This window comes from Notechis scutatus, chromosome 7, assembly GCF_049901735.1.
Source record: "Notechis scutatus isolate UNSWTSFEM ecotype Mainland chromosome 7, rNotScu1.2, whole genome shotgun sequence".
NCBI lineage: Eukaryota > Metazoa > Chordata > Lepidosauria > Squamata > Elapidae > Notechis > Notechis scutatus.
This window is the reverse complement of record NC_142015.1, coordinates 19,054,143-19,077,155: the sequence shown is the minus strand read 5'-3', so window position 1 is coordinate 19,077,155 and position 23,013 is coordinate 19,054,143. Positions and strand designations below refer to the sequence as shown.

At 39.8% G+C, this 23,013-nt stretch overlaps 1 protein-coding gene across 2 annotated transcripts in view; it reads left to right on the top strand.

The window, feature by feature from the left end:
- Nucleotides 1–23,013, top strand: part of ARHGAP32 (Rho GTPase activating protein 32) — a 163,634-nt gene that overhangs the window by 43,586 nt on the left and 97,035 nt on the right. For both annotated transcript variants that reach the window (XM_087970078.1, XM_087970081.1), the window contains exons 2-3: nucleotides 10,505–10,613; nucleotides 21,436–21,527. In XM_087970078.1, the coding sequence (XP_087826204.1) occupies nucleotides 10,506–10,613; nucleotides 21,436–21,527 (200 nt within the window). In that variant the 5' untranslated portion in view covers nucleotide 10,505. The remainder of the gene's footprint in view (nucleotides 1–10,504; nucleotides 10,614–21,435; nucleotides 21,528–23,013) is intronic.

The following is a 23,013-nucleotide window of genomic DNA, read 5'->3' as shown; positions in this document are numbered from 1 at the left end:
AGGGCATCCAGCCAGTAAACACTCAAAACTCCATTCAGTTGCCCAGACTCCACCTCACAAGGGATGATGGGGTCATTAAAAGAGGATGATTGTTAGAGCTAGATCCTATGCAGCATGAAGAGTCCAGCCTGAAGTTGCTGTTCCATAAATGTTGAGGAGAGATTTAAGTCCAGTAAGACACTGCCTTTTACATTCATTTTGTTCCATTCAGGTTTATAGATGACAGTTTCAGTGGCTTAGCTATAATTGTGAAGCACAACATCGCATGTGTGACAGCCTTGCCCACTCTGTACACCTGCTACAGAGTCCTTTCGCCTTTGAACAGCTGAAAGGACTGTCCTTCCAGTTCCAGAGTTTCTGAAAGTTCCTTATCTCCATTTTGTCTTCTTCTACAAGAAATAAATCACCAGTTTTTGAAGTGCCTAACATTGTAGATTGCTGTATTTCACTCATGCTCTATTATTGTAGCTGCAGTTTTGGGTATTGGACATTTGGTTTTAACATGTCCTATTTTTAAAATGAAAAAGTGACATGTAACTCCTAAGTAAGTATCAGTAGTTGTGCTGCCAAGATGCTACCAGGGGAAGACTGACCCAAATTTCAAAAACTTGAAATGATAAATTGTTGGATTCTAGGGAGCTCTCCGCATAGTACATCAATATAGGCTCTTGTTATTTGTTCCAAATAAATTAAAGAGAATAAACATTGAAAGCTTATAAATGCATTCCCCAAAGACTAATATTACCAAATAAATTATTCCTTCCTTCCAAGAGTCTCATTAGTAGGGGTATGCAATAAAATAATGCACATTAGCGTTTTAGGTTGACATTGGGAGATTCTATTATTTTTTTAATCTTCTAAATCGGGGATTTATTAAGACAGCAAAAAAACCCTCGTTCTTTTATAATTACTTTTCTAGAGTTGCTAGAAATTATGCCTCTAATGCATAATATGTGTTTCATAAGGATTTATGCAGAGCCATCATTTGGAACAATACCTGCATCAGTAATCATAAAAGGAAACAGGTAAGAAATAGTTCAGCCTGTGTATTTATTCAAACTCTTTTGCCCCTAGGCTTTTGGGAAGTGATCCCTCTAATATTTATTTACTTTATTTACTTGCATGATTATCACATCTGAAGAACAGCGCGGTTTTTTTTTTGTGACCTGTATTTCATGGAAAGTAGAATTAAACCTTGAAATGTGTGTTGAAATGATAAAACGAAGGAATTTTGTAATAAAATGAGTGGAAATATTAAGGAAACTCAACTCGGAGAGAAATTTTAGGAGCACTAAATAGTTTTGATAAACATACCTTAATCCTTCAGATGCAAATAGCTAATAGGAACAGGATTTTTTTTTTAACTTTGAAATCTCTGCTGTGTTTTCCTTTTTTGCTACAATTGCTGCTTTGTAGGAGTGACATAATTCAACAGAACTGTAGACATTTTACATGGGAGTCGTGTGATTCAACTGAACAGACAGCATAATACTAGAATAAACTTGAGCGACTGATTCCAACACTTTTAAAAGAAGTGTCTGTAGTACCATCTGTTGAAAGTTGCCAAAGTAACTCAAGTTATTTAGCGCATGTCATTAACGTTATAACTCTTTAAGGTGTGATAAATACAGCAACAGCCTTGACAGAGGGGAGAAGTGAAACATAGCGAAAGTCATCATATTATTACAGGTAATCCTCAGCTTACGATAGCAATTGGCACTGGAATTTCCGTTGTTAAGTGAGGCGGTCTCATAGTGTGATGTTGCACAACCCTCTTACTTTTAAAAGCGTTCCCAGCACTCCCTGTTGCCGTGTTAAACCAAACTCATTAGCCAAGGAGCCTCCCTGAACCAAGCCGTAGTTTGGTCTGTCTCAGTTCCGAGCCTCCCTTCTTCCAAGGTAAGGGACCTACGTCAGAGGTCTCCAAACTGGGCATCTTTGAGACCTGTGGACTTCAACTCCCTAAGGGCTTCTTGGCACACACTGTGGTTCTAGGCTGCAGCTCCCGCACAAGCCCCACCCCACCTCAGCTAGACAGCACAGTGCAAGGCTAAAGACGCCGTGGGAAACCCCAGCCTGGTCCAGCAGCGTGGTGCAAAGCCCCAGTTGCTTCTTAAGACCCAGCCAGCTGTATTTTAAAACATCTGGAGAGCATACTTTTTCCCCCTGTTACAGTTTTGGTACGTTATTTAGAAAAAGCTTATTACAGACAATGAATAGTCATGAAAAGCGGTACCCATGGCTCAAACTGCATTACAGTTTAGAAGGTTTAAGAATTATCATGATTTTATGTTTATGAAGCCTGCAGTTAAGAGAGTTGGAAGGGACCTTGTAAGTTATCTAGTCAAACATCCTCCCCACCCACCCAAGCAGGAGACCCTACACTATTTCTGAGAGATAGCAGTTCAGTCTCTTCTTGAAAACCTCCAAGGTTGAAGCTCCCACAACTTCCAAAGGCAACTTCTGTTCCATTGGTTCTGTTCCATTGGCTCTCACTGTCAGAAAATTTCTCCTTATTTCCAGATTGAATCTCTCCTTGTTCAGTTTCCATCCATTATTCCTTGTCTGGTCTTCAGTTGCCTCTTCCTCCCTGAGGCAGCCCTTCAAACATTGGAAGACTGCTATCATGTCTCCCCTGGTCCTTCTCTTCACTAGACTAGCCAGGCCCAGTTCCATATTGATATATGTTATTTCTCAATTAGCCATTCATTTCGTGGAATGGACTGTTCTCTGTATAGTTTTGAAGATTTCCCCATACTTTAAAAAACAAACAAGGAGCTTGAAAGAAATTGGGGCTGCTGATTAATTAAGATTGGCCCAACTTGCTTTCTGTACTACCTCACTTTCTGTGGAAGACTCCCATAATGTTTGTTATTTTCTTTTCTTTTCCATTAGCATCAGTACAACAAGCATCAAGTCATTGTGGTTATAACCACTACTCAGTTTGGAATAGGGATCTTTTTTCTCTAAGGCTTATGCCAGCGTCAACCATGTCAGTTACTAGTTTACACATCATACAACCATCCTTTCTAATGAAATTATTTTTTGTATCCAAGGTCTATTTTGTACCCTAGCATTTTTTTTTTTTTAAAAAAACCCACTCCGAATTGAGTTTGTGGAGGTAGAGTGATTTTTGGAAATTCTTTTTAATTTTGTCCTTAGGACAATTTTCAGTAGTGTAACTGAGGAATATTGAAAGATTGTACTGAAATCCTTCTGGCCTTTGCTGAATATTGTTGATTTTAAATGTTTGCGATATCGATCCTTCTTTGCTAACAAAACTAAGTTTTCACACATGCCATTGAAGAGTTGTTTTGGAGAGTCACTTTCCTTTTTGTGCAACATAGGGAGAGCTTTTTTGTAAAAAATTGCAAACTTTCTATGATTTTTGATCAGTATAAGGTTTCTGTTTTAAAGTGGAGGCTTTAAAAATAATTATGCCAAAATAATTTTGCACTAATTTGTTAAATCTTTCTTGTGCTAGAAGAAAAAAATTAAGAAAAATATATAATTTGCTGCTGACCTTTGCTGTACCTAATTATCTTTTCACCATTAATTCCTGTTATGCAGAGAAGGGTATTTTCATTTGCAGAACTTAATGTTTTATCCTTTATGGGGCAAGTTTATGTTGGCAGGAAAGTTTAATAACTTTCATATTGTGCATTTTTCAGTTGAAGTCAGAATGTGATCATCTATATCCACTTTGTGCTGACCCTTATATCAGACGTGGTTGTCTTTTTACTGCTTCCCCTCCATACTAAATATTGGCTTGAAATTGAGGTTATGTGCTTTTTGCTAGTGGATTGTTCACTTAGATTTCTAAGAACATTGGTAAATTCTATTTAGTTATGATTGCTGAAAGTACTGAAATATGCCCAGGCTTGGATGGACTAGCTATTTAGGCCTTACGTAGAAGATAAACAGCATTTAATGCTTTTCACTAACTTTTGTCCTTCTGCTATGTTAAATTTCTCATTTTATTCTGTTGCCTTATATTGTATTACTGTGTTCTTTTTTATTTTCAGCTGTGGATCAAATGCACAGATAAAAATAAGAGCTTCTTAGTGAACGGATCTATTTATTGTGGTATGTGGGAAAGTAACTAAGGGGAAATGTAAGCTTCTAAATTGGTGTCAGTTTTGCACTTGTGGGCACTTGGTGCAGTGGATTGCAGCTAAGTATATTGCTAATAACAAATTTTCTCTGGAAATTAGATGGTTTTCGCTTAGGTTAAGTAAAAGAAAAATACAAGCTAAGATTTGTAGTCAACTAAAACTAAGCTATTTATTAATTGCTGCAGTATCACCTCATTTTCCCATAAAGATTAAATGGAATATAAAGCTTGCATCATAAAAGACTTGAGGTATAGTAATTAATATTGACTATTGTTCAGTAGACTTGCCCTTTTAATCTTTCTCCATGAATTAATGAGTGGCCTTGGGATTAGAAACACAAGTTGTCTGGCTCTGAGGCACTTCTGTATCTTCTGGGGGAAAAAAAACCTTTTCTATTTAAAAAATTAACCTCGAGAGCCTCTGTTTGCTTTTATAAAGACCACCGGTAGATTATCTCTCCCTTTGCAGGTAGTCCTTACATAACGACTGGTTGCTTACATAACGACCATTCAGAGTTACAGCAGGGCCCTCAAAAGCTACTTGACAACAGGTTCCAGTGTTCTGATGGTCACAACAATGGCCAGTTGCAGCATTCCTCAGTTTACAACTTTTTTGATGGTTGTTGACCTTTCTGGCCTTTCCAGCAAAAACAACAACAACAACCACCCACACCCAGAGCAACACATTTACTCAGTGTTTGCTTTATGACTGTGGGGTTCATTTTACGACAGCTGCCTAAAAAGGTCGTAAAATCGGGTTGGTTGTGTGGGGTGCCTCAATTTATGACCATCGTGACTTCTGATGGAAATTTCGGACTTCCTATATTGAGGGCAGTGGTGTGTACTAGTTAAAAATGTTATAGTTGTCTCTATACATTTAATTTTCTGCATAGGATTGTAGCTAAGACAAAATGGAAGGGTATGTAAGGCCATAAACATCCGCTTTTCAACTTGTAGATTAAATAAAACTATTGAACAATTATTTTGTGCCTTTCCCTCCTGTACACGGGGTTGGGGGGATTCTACTGGTTTGGACCGGTTTGGGTGCACCCCTATCTCTGAAGATCAGCTGGGAGCGAACCGGTTCACCCCTGCGCTGTACTGACCTTTATTGTCCCAGCTGATCAGCACAGAAGAGCGGATTGCCACTCCTAAGCTGTGTTACTCCCCTGAAGTAACATAGGTAAGGAGTTTTGCATTGCTGTTCTTGCGCGCGCAAAGTGCAAGCTCACTGAACCGGTTGTTGTAATAGCAGCATCCCACCCCTGCCTGTACATGTTTCCTTCTGTCCATGAGGTCACACAAAAGTATGTCCTCCTAATTTACCCTGTCCCAAGAGCCAACATCCATCTTGCCTCCATAGTAAGAATGTCAAATGATGATATCCTAACACCATAATATACTTTTATCTCTAGGAGAGGATAGAAAAGCATCATACTCTGATTAGAGATTTCAGGAGAAATTCTTTTTTTTTTTTTTCATTGCAAGGAATGAGATAGAGGGATAATAAAGGATGGGCAAAAGATACAAATATAATGATTTAAATTAAGATGGATTGAATAAGATAGAATTATGAAGAGTGAAATGTGTGGAGAAGTATATATAGAAGATACAGAATGGCAAATAAAATAGGTAATGATCTGTAAAATGAGCATGAATATAATTAAAGCCCATATAAAGAGAGGCACTGGGGGCCAAGTTACTTTACTAAAAGATTTTTTATATGTTTGTTTGTGTCTGTTTATGTTTTTGAGAAGTATTGGTGAAACCTTCTAGAAACACAGGAAGAAAATGACGATAATCAAGTCAGAAAGAAATAGAGGACAAGAGATGTTTTTATGCTCATTTAGAAATGGTTTAAAATAGAATTGTATTGTATAAGATAAGGTTTTATCTGACTTGTAAAATTTATAATGGAAAAAGGTTCAAATATGTAATGGTTGATGATGATTTGTTTGTTTCTGAAACTAATAAAACTTGTTTAAAAAAATATATATATACTTTTATCTCTTATTGATTTTATTGTAGTTTCTTTGTCTTGGAATCATCTAGATTCCCTGAGACTAAGGCTGTCGAGTACTTTATATTATTATTATTATTATTATTATTATTATTATTATTATTATTATTATTATTATTATTATTATTATTATTATTATTATTATCATCATGATTATTATTATCATCATCATCATTAAATCTTTAGTGGGATTCACAGCCTTTGGGGCTGGTTGGTAGCTCAACAGCTCGAGTCCTAACCAAGGACCTAGGAACTGTTAAGGTAGCATCGGAGGATAATAAGCTGTTCCAAGTAAGGTGGTTTTTTGCAGAATCAGGGTATTCAAGTCTGATAAATTCAGAATTTCCAAATAGCGAGGTAGCCCTTTAGGTATTGCTCCAAGGGCTCCAATTAAAATTGGAATAACACACACTTTCTTTTTCCAAAGTCACTCAACTTCAATTTGTAAGTCCCGATACTTTGTGATTTTTTCTTGCTGCGTGTCTTCAATTCGTGCATCCCCCAGGTATTGCAATGTCAATGAACCAACCCTTTTTCTTTTCAACTATTGTTATGTCAGGTGTGTTGTGGGACAAGTGCCTGTCCGTCTGAATTCTGAAGTCCCACAAGATCTTGACTTTTTTCATTCTCCAGAACCTTCTCAACCTGACATTCCCAGTAGTTGTTACTATACTCAAATCCAAACTTTACTATTGTTGTTGTTGATCACACTAAGCCTGATGTTTGGCATTTATATTCACCTATAAAATGGAACCCAGGATAGACAGACGATCTTTGATGATGTTAAAGTTATTGCTGCAGTATGTAAACTATTCCAAGTAAAGCTATCTTTTGCAGTTGGCTGATAGTGATTTTGTCAGTGTCAGTGGTGTTCAAATGGTGCTCCCATTGTTTTGGGATTATTATTATTAGCTAAGGGAAAAAGTGATAAAAACATCAGAAGGAGGAAAACGAGAGAATGATTTTAATAGCTTATTTCAAGAATTCCTCCTCCCGATTGCCATAATCACACAGTGTTCCCATATTAACTCAGATTCAACGATATAAATTGAAAACAGGTTTTGAAGTCGGCAAATGTCTCTGATTTTTACATTATTAAATTAGCAACGAGTCCTGTTTTAGATAGCAATTTCAGAATATTTGCACATGGGACAAAGCCTAGTTGTTCCACTTCTGGCAAGTTGAGAGCTTTCTGGTCTTAGCATTACGATTGAATTAGCATAATGTCATGGTTAAATTAGATTAATCACAGATGAATTATTCAGTGCCACTGAAGCAACTTTTCTTCTTTAGCCAATCTATTTGGAAAACCATTCTTAAATAGCAGGCAAAATGATGCAATATTTGGAGTACTTTGTTTTTGATCCTGACAGGGCTCCAAGATGACTCAGCCTTCCATCCTTCTGAGGTCAATGAAATGAGGACCCAGATTGTTGGGGGCAATATGCTGACTTTGTAAACCACTCAGGGTGCTGTATATATAAGTCTTATATATGTATACTTGTATATAAGTATATAAGTCTAAATGCTACTGCTAAGTGCTAAAATATTGGTATCTAAATCTCTATCATCATCTTTTTAACAACCCCATAATCCCTTGCGGTCTGGAGTCTGGGCAACTGAATGGAGCTAGTAGAGTGTTTAATGGCCAGATGCCCTTCCTGTTGCCAATGCGGAGTTATGTTCAGCAGATATATTTTCGTTGTGCCCAGAGAGAGAAATATCTGCTACTACCTAGGATGAAACTCACGGCCTCCTGATTGTGAGGCGAGAGTTCCAACTCTAGGCCACTGTACCATTCCTATCTAAATCTCTTTATACTATCAGAATAGAATATAACTTTATTACGGTCTTAGACCAGCAATAAACATCACTATTTACAATATATACATAAAAAATACTGACACATTATAATACATTAATAGTGGATAAAAACATCCGTTAAGAAAATACATGTTCTCAAACAGTTAGGGGCACTCCCTGGTTTATATGAGTGGAGAGCCAATAAGTATGCGCGTAAATATCATTTTCCAAAGATTGTTCTATCTCCAAAAATTGTCACAAATTGACAGCTATAATTCTGTAACCAATTTTTTTTCTTGTAGACATTGCAGCAACACAGAATTTTGCCACTACACGCGTAATAGCTGGGTTTGAATCTTGGAGAAGAAAGTCTACATAAAAATTGTCTGCCCTCCCTGGCAATCTCTCTAGTAAGGGGAGAATATACAATGACCTATAAACTCTGTATAACTCGCAGTAGAATAAAACATGTGAGATATCTTCAGCTTCTGCTTTACCACATATACATACCCGTTCTGCTCTTGGTGTTTTCTTATACCTGCCCTGACGGAGTGCTGATGGGAGAATATTAAATCTGGCTCTGAAGAATGCTATTCTTTGTTTTGGGAAGATCAGATCATTTAGATATCTTGCTGATTCCCACATATATACTGTCAATATTGCTAGGCCGCCTAGTATAAATCTTCCAAATGTACCCAAGAGGGGAAAAAAACTACGACTGAGATAAGATAAAAGATAAGGATCTCTATTTCTGTTAAGTGATCTGCACATTTGGCATTTTGTAAAGATGGATGCGGTTGAAATGGCAGATGGGATTGACTTTGGGAGATAGGAGGAAGAACTGCAGCTTAGACAATAGTCAGATAAAATTTGAGCCCAAAGGAGGAAGCTTCTTCCTGAAGCTTCTCAGAAGAGACACTTCCTAGTTTTGGAGAGAGTAAAAGTGAAGGAAGGGAGGGGTAGTTTCAAACTTTGCAAGATTCTGTTAATGTAGCCCTTAAAATAAAGTTAATGCTAGTAAAGTAGTCCTCGTTAGGCTTTTCATCTGATCTACCTAGATCCGTGATGGCGAACTTATGGCACGCGTCCCGGAAGTGGCACACCGAGCCACTTTTGCTGGCACGCGAGAGGTTGCCTGGAAGAGGCATGCGCCACTGCCCAACAGCTGATTGTCGGGTATCTGGCGTGTATGTGTGGGGGGACACGGGAGATGCACGCGCATGCCCAGAGATGTGCGGCGCACGGGGGATCGCATGCCCAGAGACGCATGACACACGGGATCGTGCACGCATGCGCAGGGTTGTTGCCCCCCAGCATGCATTGCCTTCTGGATGCTGGCGTGTTTGTGCGTGTGTGTGTGTGTGTATCATGGGAGCCCAAAAAGGCTAGCCACCACTGGCCTAGGTAGTAAAAGTGATATCAGGCATAAAATGCTTACAGGTAGTCCTTGACATACGGCAGTTCATTTAGTGACCATTCAAAGTTACAAAGGCACTGAAAAAAGTGTCTTGTGATGATTTTTCACGCTTACGACCCTTGTAGTATCTCCAAGATCTTGTGATCAAAATTCAAATGCTTGGCAACTAGTTCATACTTACGACTGTTCCTGTGTCCCAAGGACATTTGATGCCCTTTTGACAAGCAAAATCAACGGGGAAGCCATTTAACAACTCACTAACTTACCAACTGCAGTGATTCACTTTACAACTGGGGCAAGAAAGGTCCCAGTTGTGGGGGAAGCTCACTTAATGAGTTTTCTCACTTAAACGACAAAACTTTTGGGCTCAGTTGTGATTGTAAGTCGAGAACTCTCTGTATTTCCCTATGCGTGTGACTATCCGTAACTCTGGTTTATCTTTGCCTATTTTGGTAGATAAATATACTTCTGTACAAACCACTGGATTGTAATAACACATCTTTTTATTTTCTAAGAAGGCTTCTGAGACTCAGTAATATTACTGGAAAATAAAGATGAAATTGAGGCCAACATTTTTATTTTCAGCAAGCCAACTTTAGTTTAGTTTATTGTCATTGCACCTCACACAACAACATTAAATACCATTTTCAGTGTAAATTATGACTGAAAATAAATGCACAACCACACATCCTTCACATTCTGTACATTAAATTGAAAACCCCTGATACTGCATTAATACTGCGCTATAGAGTAGAATTCAGTAGAGTTACTGCCCTGGGATAGAAGCTGTTCTTCAGCCTATTTGACCTTGCTTTTATTATCCTGTACCGTCTGCCAGATGATAATCGTTAAAGAAAAAAGGGTGCCCAGGATGAGATGGATCTTGGAGCATGTTTTGAACTTTCTAAACTTGCCAAAAACTTTTTGAAGCTTGCTGTTAACAAGGAATGGTTAAGGAAATAAGAAGGAAAGTCAGGTGGAACAAGGGAGCTGGTGTGCCTCAGGGAAGGTGCCCACCGAAACATTTGTGCCCTTAGCCAGGTGTATTGGGGAGCAACGATAAATGCTTATGAATTATTAAGAATTATTAAAAAGTGTTCAACTTACTCAAAAGATTCAGTTTATTTATGAGTCCATCTTTTTCTTCAAGAATGATGAAGTCCTCTTTACATGCAGAAGAGGATGATTTTGTGCCTGAGCTTCACAGAAGTATCCATCCCCGTGAAAGACCAGATTGGGAAGAGACCCTCAATGCAATGGTAAGGCATTATTAACAATATTATTTGGTACATTCTGCTTGTAGTTGCCTAAACGACCTGAGACGTGTAGAATTTTTAAAAATGCGCTCGTTACTGGATGAGCTTGAAAATCCTAAAATGTTTCCTCTTGGATGCACTCCACACGTAGGGGGAAAGATGATGATGTGCCCACTGAGTGTGTACCATTAAATCATCTTAGATAGCAGAGCTTGTGATAATTTATTGTCAGTAATGCTGCAGTGGTTCTCGGGCTTCATTAATTTCCCCTTTAGCTACGATCCACAAAATGTGATCCTGCTCCCTGAGGAAATTAATCTTACAAGCCTACATATTTACTAGCCTTATGATAATGTAGTCTGGAAAATCCTGACGACATGAATTTAAGGTCGTCCTCTTTTAGTGACCACAGTTGGGACCAACAAGTCCTCCATTAAGCAAAACTGAGTGGGGAAATCCCGTGGCCAAGACTGTGGTCATCAGTTTCACACCTTCAGCTTTTTGTCTTCTAATCAGTCCCCTGCCCTTTGGAATATTTACTCTGATGCTGTGATAATTGGCATGAAGGGAATTAATGTTTGTATTTACATTCATTGGTGAGGAAAGGATTACAAGAGAGTAAGTAGGCACACAATGGAAAATAGCGTGTTAATCCTGACAGTCATGAGTGCATTACACAAATACTCCAGTGTATTCCCCGTTGTGTGCTTACTTATAATCCTTTTCTCTCCAATCTCCCTGCTCTGTGAAGTAGGGCAAAGAAAGTATGTTTGTGTATATACACACACATAGGGTGTAGGTGTATGCAGACATCCATAATATTGTGAAGTGGTGCCCACCGAAGCGGGGGGGGGGGGGGGGGGGGGGGGGGGGGGGGGGGGGGGGGGTTGGGGGGGGGGGGGGTTTTTGGGGGGGGGGGGGGGGGGGGGGGGTTTTTTTTTTGGGGGGGGGGGGGGGGGGGGGTGGGGGGGGGGGGGGTGGTGGTGTTTTTTGTGGGGGGGGGGGGGGGGGGGGGGGGGGGGGGGGCCCGGGCGGGTTTTTTTTGGTGGTTTGTTCCCCTCCCCCCCGGGGGTGGGCATGTAAAAAATGGCTCATTTTTTTCTATACTGCCTTTCAATGCAGAAGTATTTTCATTGAGTAGATCTCATTATTTGAAATCTGTAATGTCTGTGGGAAGGAAGAATTTTGAAAATGCTTAAATTGTAACGCTATAATTATGCAGTAATGTGGCTTAATTGGAGTAATGTGAATATTAGTTGAAGACTTGTATGTTTACTTACAGTAGCTCTTATCACTGCAGAATATCACTGTCAAACATTATTGTGATGATTGCTTAAGGAGTATCTCTCTGGCTAAATTTGTCTAAGCTTGGGTTTTGTGCATGGACATGAAAGACCAAAGCATCAACGGGGTTATAGAGATGAGACGGGAGGAAGGCACTGTAAACTACTTCCTATTATTGTCAAGAAAACAACATGATTGTGTCCATACAGTTGCTAAGAAAGAATCAAGCTTGACTTCAGGACATTTTTACTTTTAAGAACATTTTCTTTTCTTTTCTTATGATGCTAATGCCTTTTATTTGCTTTTGTTATTCAGCGATCATTAGGGGGGAACCCAAGGGAGACTGGCAGTTTTTCATAGTGAGTTAGCTATTAATTGGTATAATAGCTAAACATCTTCTGTTCAGATCTTTTCCTGGTGTTTTGAGGTTGCTCTGCTTGTTTTTCTGGTTGATAATTAAATGACTGTTAAAATACATTTTTTTTTGTTCTTCCTATTTGAATGCAGAAGCTTTAGTAATTGAACTACTTTACCTTTGTTGCAATTTTGTTCTTCTGAATTACTTTGTTATTTTTGTTTGTGCAATACCGGGGACTGTTTTTGCAGAAGTGGTGGTGGAAAAAGTGTTTTCTTCCTTAGGAAGACTACCTTGAATACAAATTTTATACTATTTCAAAGATGTAGCGGTTTGTCATTAATAGAAAGTACCAAAAATGATTTGCTTGTTGTTGCTTTTTTTTTATCATATGCATTAAATACAATATTACTTTTTTGGGGAAATACTTTGTTTTCCCAGAAATAGCAACTTTGGTGTTTGATTGATCAAATCTACTAATATTAGTTTAGTGAACATACTCTCAAGTCTTTTTTGTTTTTTCCAGCTGGAAATCTGCGATTTTTCCTTACATTGAATACCATAAATCTGGAATATATGGCAAGTTTTTAAGTGAAGGAACAGTGGTGGGATTCAAATTTTTTTACTACCAGTTCTGTGGTTGTGGCTTGGTGGGCGTAGCAGGGGATTCCCCCCCCCAAAAAAAAAAAGTTAAAACAGGTGTTTGTAGTGAAACTTATCAAAATTGCACGTATTTAAATTCTGAATGTGGGATCGGTCATTGTGAAAGGCGTCAAATTGCGGAAGTCCTTTCTGCCACAGCAAAATTATAGGTTATCTTATCAACTTGCCATTCTGCTATATTGTACTTTGCAAAAGGCAGCCTGATGTGAAAATCCGTTCAGTGGTTACCTGTAAACAAATTGTGGTTGGACAATTGGTAATGGGAAGGAGCCAGCAGATGTTTTCTCACCAATTAAGCTGTTTGGCAGCTGTGGCCATCAAAAGATTTTCAGACTGTCAACTGTGTCTCAGACTAAAATACCTCATAAGATTTCATTGTAGGGGAGAATTGGATGCTTTGCAGCTGAGGAGAGGAAGGTGTAACTGTAGGGGTAGAAGAAATTCCACCAATATAGAAATTGCTATGCTTGTTTGGTCAGATTGTAGGCCAGTGGACTGTTCATTGTAGACACCTTGTGAAGCAAAGAACCTTGATTATCTTTTATTTTTCCCCTGCATTCATTGTTTTTGTTTTATATTTAGTTAAAACTGCTGAGGACCTGTTCTCCGTAGAACTGCTGCGAGCATCCAGAGAGTGGGAGGTGCTCCAGTCTTCACTTCTCACAGGCTGAGCTATAATTGAGGAACGCTCCTCCTTCCTCCACGTGACTCCTCCCTGCGTTCCCCCAGTTTTAGCTCAGCCTTCGAGAAAGACAGGCAGCTATTCTACTGTTCCTTGGCCGTTTCAGGTTTTTTGCATTTCGCTGTGTCAGGTTTGCTTTGATGTGCCTTGAAAGTGGTCCTAAATTTCTAATTTCTGTTGATGAATCAGATCATTTTTTACTAAAATTTAATTTTTTTTTTTTTTTTTTTTTCTTCTTCTTCCTTGCCATTTAAATTACTTTCTAGCCCGGATTTATTTTTAGCAAAGCTAAAATAAGGTTGGTTAGTTCGATATATTGGTGGAATTTAACCATTTTTATCATATATTTTATCTATTTATTATTTTATTCTAGAATTTTTAATTGTATATTTATTGAGTGTTTTTATTTGTTCTGGTCTCTGGTCTATAATTGTAATAAATTCTGATTGGATTTGATTGAATTTAACCATTATCTTAGTATGTCAGGTCATAATATTAAACATTTATTTGTGTACAAGACTTCAACATGTGATTCTGGATGGTATACAATCTAACAGTAGCAAAAATAACATTTAAAAAAAAAATAGCAATAGCCAATATAATACCATTCTACTGAGGTCTGATTCAGAACACCACCAGACATAGAAATCATTGCACAGCTTGCTGAATATTCTGATTTGTGGCTGGGGAGAACAGCCAGGTTTTTAAGGGTTTGTGGAAAGCAAAAAAATAGAGTCATCTAAAACTTGCTCCCTAAGGCAGGCACTGTGACAGAGAAGGCATATCTTTGGGGTCCTGCCTGGGTCAGATTTGGTGGGATAAGCAGAAATGATGAGAGACAGGTGGTCCTGTAAATTATTTGGACCCTTACCAGTGGTGGGCTTCAAAACTTTCAGCAACGGGTTCTCTGCCTGGTTGCTGGGTGGGTGTGGCCATGGTGGGAGTGGCCTAGTTGGCCTCCTGCACCACAATGGGGCGGGGGGCATTTTCACCCTCCCCAGGCTCCGGAGGCTTTCCTCAAGCCTCTGGGAGGGCGAAAACGTCTTCTGGGCTCTGGAGACCTTCCGGAGGCCGGCAATGGGCCCGTTTCCGCCCTCTGGAACTTCCGGGAAGCCCATTTTTCGCCCTCCCCGAGCCTCCATGTGGCCTCTGCACTTACCTTGCATCCAAAATGGGCCACGTGGAGACTCCTGGGAGTGGCGGGGTAGGGTGGGGTGGGCTAGGCTGGGCTAGCCAGGGGTGGGATTCAGTGGTGGGATTCAAATTCTTTTACTACTGGTTCTGCGGGCGTGGCTTGGTGGGCATGGCAGGGGAAGGATACTGTAAAATCTCCAGTCAGAGGTGGTATTTGCCAGTTCTCCGAACTACTCAAAATTTCTGCTTCTCCAGAACTGGTCAGAACCTGCTGAAGACTACCTCTGGTGGGATTTGGCAGTTCACCGAACCAGTCATAATGTTAGCTACAGGTTCTCCTGAATCTGGGAGAACCCGTAGCAGCCCACCCCTGACCCTTATCTGTAACACATGCCATGAATACAACATTGTGTTTTGTTAATTTAGATTTAGTATATTGTGTACACCAAGCTTTCCTATACGCAATGAAGTTCTAATGCAAAACAGCACCTCCTATTTTTGTTACAGTCTTTTAGATGTTATGATATTCTAGTTCTCTTTTACCTCTAGAAATCTCAACCAGTTGATAAATATCAACATGGAGGAGTGTTAGAAACTGGATATTCTTTTCAAATGGAGATATGATATGCCTTTTAAGTCAAATACTGGTGCTGAAAATTTTCTTAGAGTCATTTAAAACAAAAACAAAAAATAACAGTATAAGGTGCTCAGGAGTTGTGTGTATGATCATTAAGACCTGACTCCTGCAGCTGTCAAATTTCCCATCACCCGGCTTCCTAAAAATAAGATAATGTTTGCAGCTGGCTTTTATTTTCCTCTCAAATGAGTCCTGTCACTGACATATTCTGACAGCTCATGCAAAACTGACATTTTATATAAAAAAAAGTTCTTTAACTTTCCTAAATTCAGTGGTGGATCTTATCGTTAGGCAGCTAAATTAATAAAAATAATTTGAAGATGATGCTGGCATAAAAGGCCATTCTGTGTGGAGTAGACGGAAGCTTTTCAAACAATAGTCTTGCCAAAGCTTGTTTCTTAGTGTTATAAGGCAGTAGGTCCAGAAGCCTTTTAGAATTCCTCCCAAAAATGCTGCCAACGTGAGAAATATTTGAGGCGAAGAAGATGGCCATGTTACATCCAAAACTCAGTTGTGATCGGGCTCCAATTATATACAAGGCTGGGAAAAGTGTAGCAAAAAAAATCAATTAGTAAGTCGGGTTGAGAGAAAGGCACCTGATTGAAAGACACACAGATCACACGTATGGCTTGATTTCTGCATTCTGCAGTGGCTGATCTTATGAGTACTTTGCAACAACACATTTATCTAACCTTGCTGAAGTCTTGAAGGTTCCGTTAAAATTACTGAATGTGGGGACTGAGTAGCTGAAGATTTGTGAATCAAGTGCCTACATGAAGTCTGGCACAATGAGATAAGCAGGATTGATTCCAACAATACAAGTCGAGTTGTTAACCACCTGGAGTTTGCTTATAGCTTGAATTCATTTTATAAAATGTTTTCAAAAGAGCAATTTTATCAGTGCCATCCTAGGGATGGTAAAAAGTTTAGCTGCGGAGATGGCTCGCTTTCCTGATTCTCTCATTTCAACCTCAAGGTCAGAAGGAGGCACAGCAGCACTCAAAAATCAGAATTAACAGAAGGATAGGAGTCCATGATTAATAATCTGCCATATTCCTCAATAGTTATGACAATGCCCACAGAGAATTGTATTCATTATTCCAGCTTTTTAGTCTCTTGGGTCAGAACTTGATAGGATGTTTTTTTCTTCGGGAAATTGCTATAACTTGCACAATGGATGTATGATACAGCAGTCATTTAAATAAAAATGTGTCTCCGGTTGATTCACCGTGTGAGGAATGCACTTCTTTCTATATATGAGATTCTCTTTGCCTTGGAACTCATTTATTTCATAACAGATTTCATGAATCACTGTAAGCTTCCTTACAGATGCATCATCATTGCTCTATGATTGCTTTATTACTAGCTATGCAACATTTTCTCCCCCAGCTCTTTGACTTGCCTTGCCGATCAAATGCAAAATATCGCCAATAGCTATGAGAAAATTGAAGAAGTTCTTGTCCCAATTAACCGATTCATCTTCATTAGGCCAGAGCAATTTCTATTATGGCTGCTAACAGGGACTGTTTGGAAATAGGTTCTAAATGAAGAAATTAAGATATAATTAGTTACCAAACTTCTGGCAAATCTGGTGGACCTAAGAATAGATTCTTGACCCGTTTATTTAAAAACAGAATTTCTCTTTTGAGACAGAATCTTTTCCCCACAGTAATTATAAAGAAAATAGCTTCTGTCTATTTTTTCCCCTTCCATTCTCCCAGTTATATTTGATGGGAATTGGGTGAAGATGACTTTTGCAAAAATGCCTGCTATCTTTATAATGAGTTCATCCTGCTCAACCTGGCACTTCTATAAAAAATGCGGCTGCTAGTATTCCTCTGCCATAGTTCAGCTGAATACTTTGTGCAGTGCAGTAACTGTGTAGAGGGATAAAGCATTCAATAGCTGGAGTTTTGGATTATGCAGAATGTGCCCTGAGGCTGTAAGAGCCTGGATAGAGAACTGGCTGGATCTCAACTCTAACAAGACAAGTGGCTTTAGGTTTTTGAGCTCCTCTCCATTGGCTTATCATTATTGACTCTGGATGGAGTAGCATTCCCTCAAGCAGAGTTGGTGTCCAGTTTGGAGGTCCTCTTTGTGTTATGACTCCTCCTGAAAGAGCATATGGCAGCCATAGTCAGGGAGAGGCTTTGTGAAAATTAATACTAGTTGTCAGTTGAATCCATTCCTAGATCAAGATGCTTTCCTTGCAATCACTCTTTTCACAGTCAATTATTAGTCACTTCCTGACTGCATTACTGCGACATCTTCTGCCCACCTTGCTAGATCCAATATTGAGAGTGTGCTCCAGGTCCCTCCCCTTAAACATTGTTATCTGGTAGAACATCAGAGATGCACCTCTGCTACTGTAGTTGCCACAACCTCTTGGACAGTCTTTCTCTGATAGTTGGAGGTCCCCCCACTCTCTTAACCTGCTGGAAGGTTGGGAAAGCACCTCTATCTTAGCCCTTAGCATTGGACTAAAATGGAGATGAGCCAGTGGTGGAAGCTATGGTGGAAAATGTGATGCTAGTTTGTATTGGTGATATGATTGTTTCACTGGTTTTGTTCCAAGAAGTATTGCATAATAGATGGATGGATGGATGGATGGATGGATGGATGGATGGATGGATGGATGGATGGATAGAGAGAGAGAGAGATAGATTTCATTTTAGAAAAAGGAAATCAAATCAAATGTTTATTGTCAGTGCACAACATGTGTACAATGAAATTGAAAAGAAGAGAACAATACGGAACTTCAGAAAGGACCTCATGTTTTGATTTGGAAACTGTTCAAGATTCAGCCAGTGGAATACTTCAACTATCAATTTAAAGGTTTAAAAAAAAAACACCACAAAAAAGATATACCATACACAAGTTCCTTTTTATGAACTGCACAAATTTTATTCAATTCTTTAAAGAAGTATCAAAGGAATAATAAACATGTAATTTTTTTTACACAAAGGCAATTATTTTATCAGTAGTCACGTTGTCTACATAGAAAACAATGATTTCCTCTTTTGAGAATGAGTCTATTTTCTTTCCAGGTTCATATGATTCCTTCCCAGTGGGGTATTAACATACTGTTTCCGCTTTTTGATTTAATTGTAGTTTAGGCTGTTGTTTGAAGTGTAAATTATAATTAATTTTACCTATTTTATTGTAGTTATTAATACGATAATTATATGGGATGAGCTATATTCAATCATTAAAAAGGATGAATTATGCCTAATTGAAACGGAAAGCAATAGCTTCTAAGTTTCCCCATTTAGCTAATAGACCATCAATTGTTGGGGGTTTTCTTGGCTGTGAGCTCAGCTTCTTTGGAAAAGATTCTCCAATAGTAATAAAATGAATCCATAATGAATGACCTTTAAATATCTGCCTTAATACTGCTCATAAACCTACAGTCTACACAAATTTATTCTGAATCATTGTCAGAAGTACTGAAGTCCTTTATAGAGTTACTTTGCCCGTGACATTTTAGTAAATGATTAGCAATTAACTATCCCAAATATGGGTACAGTTTTCATTCAGAACAAACAGCTTTATTCAGTTGCGTGTATCTGGGTGACAAAAGTTTAAAGACGATAGCATTTCCATGTATTACCTGTGCCGAGCCATAAAGAGGAGAGTAGCCTGCAGGAACAGCCCCAAATAAATGCTTTTTGAAAGTCAACTGGATTTTCTTGGTTTTTTTAAAAAACTTGAAAATGTTTCGCTTCTCATCCAAGCTTCTCATCCAAGAAGCTTCAGAACTGAAGAAAACTGTTTTCAAGGAAAATGCCTAAGAAAGGCCAGTTTCCTTTCGAAAAGCACCTTTGGGACAACCATAACCTATAATGATTGAGAATCTCCATAGACGTCCTGCAGGAACTGCTTTCCCATGGGCAGCCACGGGTCTTGCTGTACAATTCAGATGGCTTTGGAGACCCGGAACACCAATTGTATTGATTAAGGCGAAGATGTTTGATAGCTGCCTCCCAATTTCTTGGATTTACCACACCACTTCACCTCATGAAGAAGTCAGGGAGAGGCGGACCAAGGCATAAGTTGGAGGTTAGAACATAGGGATGAGTAGTTGGAAATGAAAGTGTGAGGAAGAGGATAGGAATTAAATGAAGAGTGGGGTAGTTTGTGGGATGACCAGGCCCTTTTGAAGGTATGGAGTAAATAGAAGACGTTTGAAAGGGCTTGGACGTATAGAATATGATTCTGATGTGGCTTTGTGGATGGGACAGTAATCTTAATCCATCTGTCAGAAATGGTGTAGGGTCTCCTGCTTGGGAGGGAGGGTTGGACTAGAACAGTGGTCGCCAACCAGTGGGCCAGGGACCACTGGTGGTCCATGAGAAAATTTTGGTGGTCTGCAGTGAAATGTCCCCCCTAAAACAAATAATCCAGGCTGCACAGGAACACAAGGCTGCGTCAGCCACATGGCCCACGGGAACACAAGGCTTGTGTCGCTTGCATTGGGAACAACATGAGGTAGTGAGGGGTGGAGGGAAAGGGTGGAGGGGAGGACTTGCCCCACTCGCCCCACGTGCCTGGCCTGGCCATAGGGCTGCTTCTTTCCGCTTCTTTCTTCTTCTGTTTTTGGCTGCACACAAGGAAAGCAGCAAAAGTCTTTCTTTCTCTCCCCCAAACTCCACCAGAAATGAGTCTTTGGGACCCTGCAAGGCCTCCTGCTCCAAAAAGGCTGTGCCGGATTGACAAGTCTCACAAAGACTCATTTCTGGCGGAGTTTGGGGGAAAGAAAGAAAGACTTCTGCAGCTTCTGCTGCTGTCCTTCTCTCCCTCACGGAGAACGGAGCTGGAGATGGGATCCTGCGATCCCAAATAAAGAATGATCGATCGGTAGGAAAACAGGGTGGAGGATTTTCCTGCAGACCTTTTGGGGGATTTTCCCAGGGTCTCTGGTCCACGGGATTTTAAATGATGAGTTTGGTGGTCCCTGAGGTCCAAAAGGCTGGTGACCCCTGGACTAGAACACTAGATGACCTATAAGAACCCTTCCATCTCTGTTGTTGTGTATTCTTTACTGAAAGTCACTCTTTATGATTCTCTTATTCCTTCACCATTCCCAAGCCAGGTTCACATTTGACTTTAACCAAAAGTTCCAAGAAGTGATAGGTTTATATTCCTTTATAGGGTAGGGTTCTTAGTTTCCATGACCACCATGGAGGTAATACTAGGTCTAACTCATTTAAAGCAGTTTGCTTAGGAACTAAAGATTGAGTGGCTCTTCCCCATCTTCTTTATTCTTTTAACATTTAAATGAAGCCTCTGTGAGAGAAATCATCCATTGTTTGAGGGTGCAGTTACTACCAACATGCTAATGTTATCCAGATATACAGCTGTAATTGGAAACTGCCTCTAAGGGAAGTTTGGAGAGGATTGTTGTGTCCATGTTATATCCTGTAGTAGAAGGAGATTAAAATTGCCTATTGGAAGCTGAGATGATACCCTGCATTTTCTACAAGGGTCATCTATCTAGTAATTACTGAGTTATGAGCAGGTGCTTGACAATGATAGGAAACAGGATAACAGTTCCCCCCTCCTCCCTCCCATGAACTGTCTTCTACTTACAGTTCCTTCTTCAATCTGTTGTGTCCAACTCAGGAATAGATATTGCTGCAGATCAAAAGATAAGAACTGAATTTAGTATGTGTCATTTACACCTAAGTTAAAAAAAAAGCATCCTGCCTCTTATCTCTTTTAATAAAAAACATTAAGGGATTATAGTTATAATACAACAGCCCAACTAAGTTTAAAATACATTTCAAATAGTATCTGTATTCATTGCTTCTCAAAACTTGCTCAGAAATGCACATATTTTCTTATTTTAGATGTCTGGACACATAATTCACATGGTTAAAATATTTGGTACATGTAGAGACAAGTCACGTCATCCACCTGGAAATGTAAAAGGTTATACAGATGCTTAAGACCATCAAACCCTATGGTAGCAGCTAATTCATAGGTAGCAGAACTGGTGTCTTATATATTTACTGAACATGAATTAAACTGCTAAATCATCTATTTTTTTCCCCTTTCTCTCTTTTTGCAGGCAAGAGGAGCAGACATCCCTGAGATTTCTGGAGAGTTATCCTTGCGTACCTGCGGCAGCACAGCTAGCATGAAAGTGAAGAATGTGAAAAAGTAAGATGTTTTGTTTCATCCTTGCAAACTTCGGTGACATTCTTGGTATTCCTAAATGTTGACTCCCAAGATACTGGTTGACTTGTTGTCAATACACAGGTGGAATAGGTAAAATTAGTTCCTGTTGCACAAGGGCAATAGGAGATAAAAGGTAAAGATTTCCCCTGTCCAGTCATGTCCGACCTCTAGAGTGTGGTGGCTCATCTTTGTTTCTTGGTTGAGGGAGACTGTCATGTGATCACCATGGCACTACATGGGGGTGGGGTCAAACTTGCAGCCCACAGGCCGGATGCGTCATGCGCTGGCCACGCCCACCCCTGGTTTAGCGAAGGGGGGAAAAGTCGTGATACCTCATGTGATGACAATGTGGCACCACAAGTTTGACACTCCTGCTCTGAACCAAAGCCTCACAGAACACTGTTACCCTCTGACCAAAATGGTACCTATTGTTCTCCAATGAGCTGCTCTGAGCATCCAGCAGTGGGAGGTGCTTAGACTTAGCTCGGATAGGCTGGGCTTGATTGATAGGACGCTCCTCCTTCTTGACGTACTCTTCCTTAGCGTCCCCCAGTTTTAGCTCAGCCTTTGTGAGGTAGGCAGCTTGGTTGTTCCTTGGCCGGACTAGGAGGAATTAAACAGGTTTAAACTACAACTTAATAATCAATTCTAAATTCTTTTCAAACAAACATTATTCTGGTGGCAAATTGGCAAAGACAGCCATCGGAATACAGATCGGCTCCCCAGGGAGCTCTCAGCTGCTTCCGCGGCGATCGGAAAAGCTCACAACCACTTGACCAAAATGGTACCTATTGATCTACTCTCATTTTGAACTTTCGAACTGCTAAGTGGGCAGGAGCTGGGGCAGGAACGGGAACTCACCCCATTACATGGCGCTCAGGTCTCGAACCCGGCTTGCAGTCTTCCAGCTGACAAGCTCAGTGTCTTTAACTGCTGAGCCATTGTGTCCCCTCCCCCTCTTCAATAGGAAATATGCTCACTTAAACAGAAAGCCTGCCCACATTGTCTGCTTCCCCCTCCCCCTTTTTAACCTCTAGAAACCAAGGCAGGCCAAGAGCTGAAGTGTTTTACTGCTTTATTTTTCCTCCTTCTATTACAATTGTGCAGAACTCTGAAATTAAAATGGCTGATTTCTAAACTGGTTAAGGGGTTGGGAGGGAACCATGGGATTCTGTGCTGCATCCCAGCTACCAGAGTAACTATCATTAACAGATCTCTGTATCAACCACTGTTTAAAGCCAGCTCATGTCTACTTTCATCTTCTGTGCCCTCAGGCTGCAGTCTTTGGTGTAGTGGCTTCCACAGATAGAGAGAGCTTTATCTTAACTGCAACCTTGTCATTGGGATGAACCAACTCTTATCTCATTGCTTTTGATTTTGGTAGCAGAGCCTCATATCTCAGATCAGACATCAGGACAAGCTTTAGATTAGCTTCTTTAGGTTTATGTTTTCTCTTGATGGCTAGCTA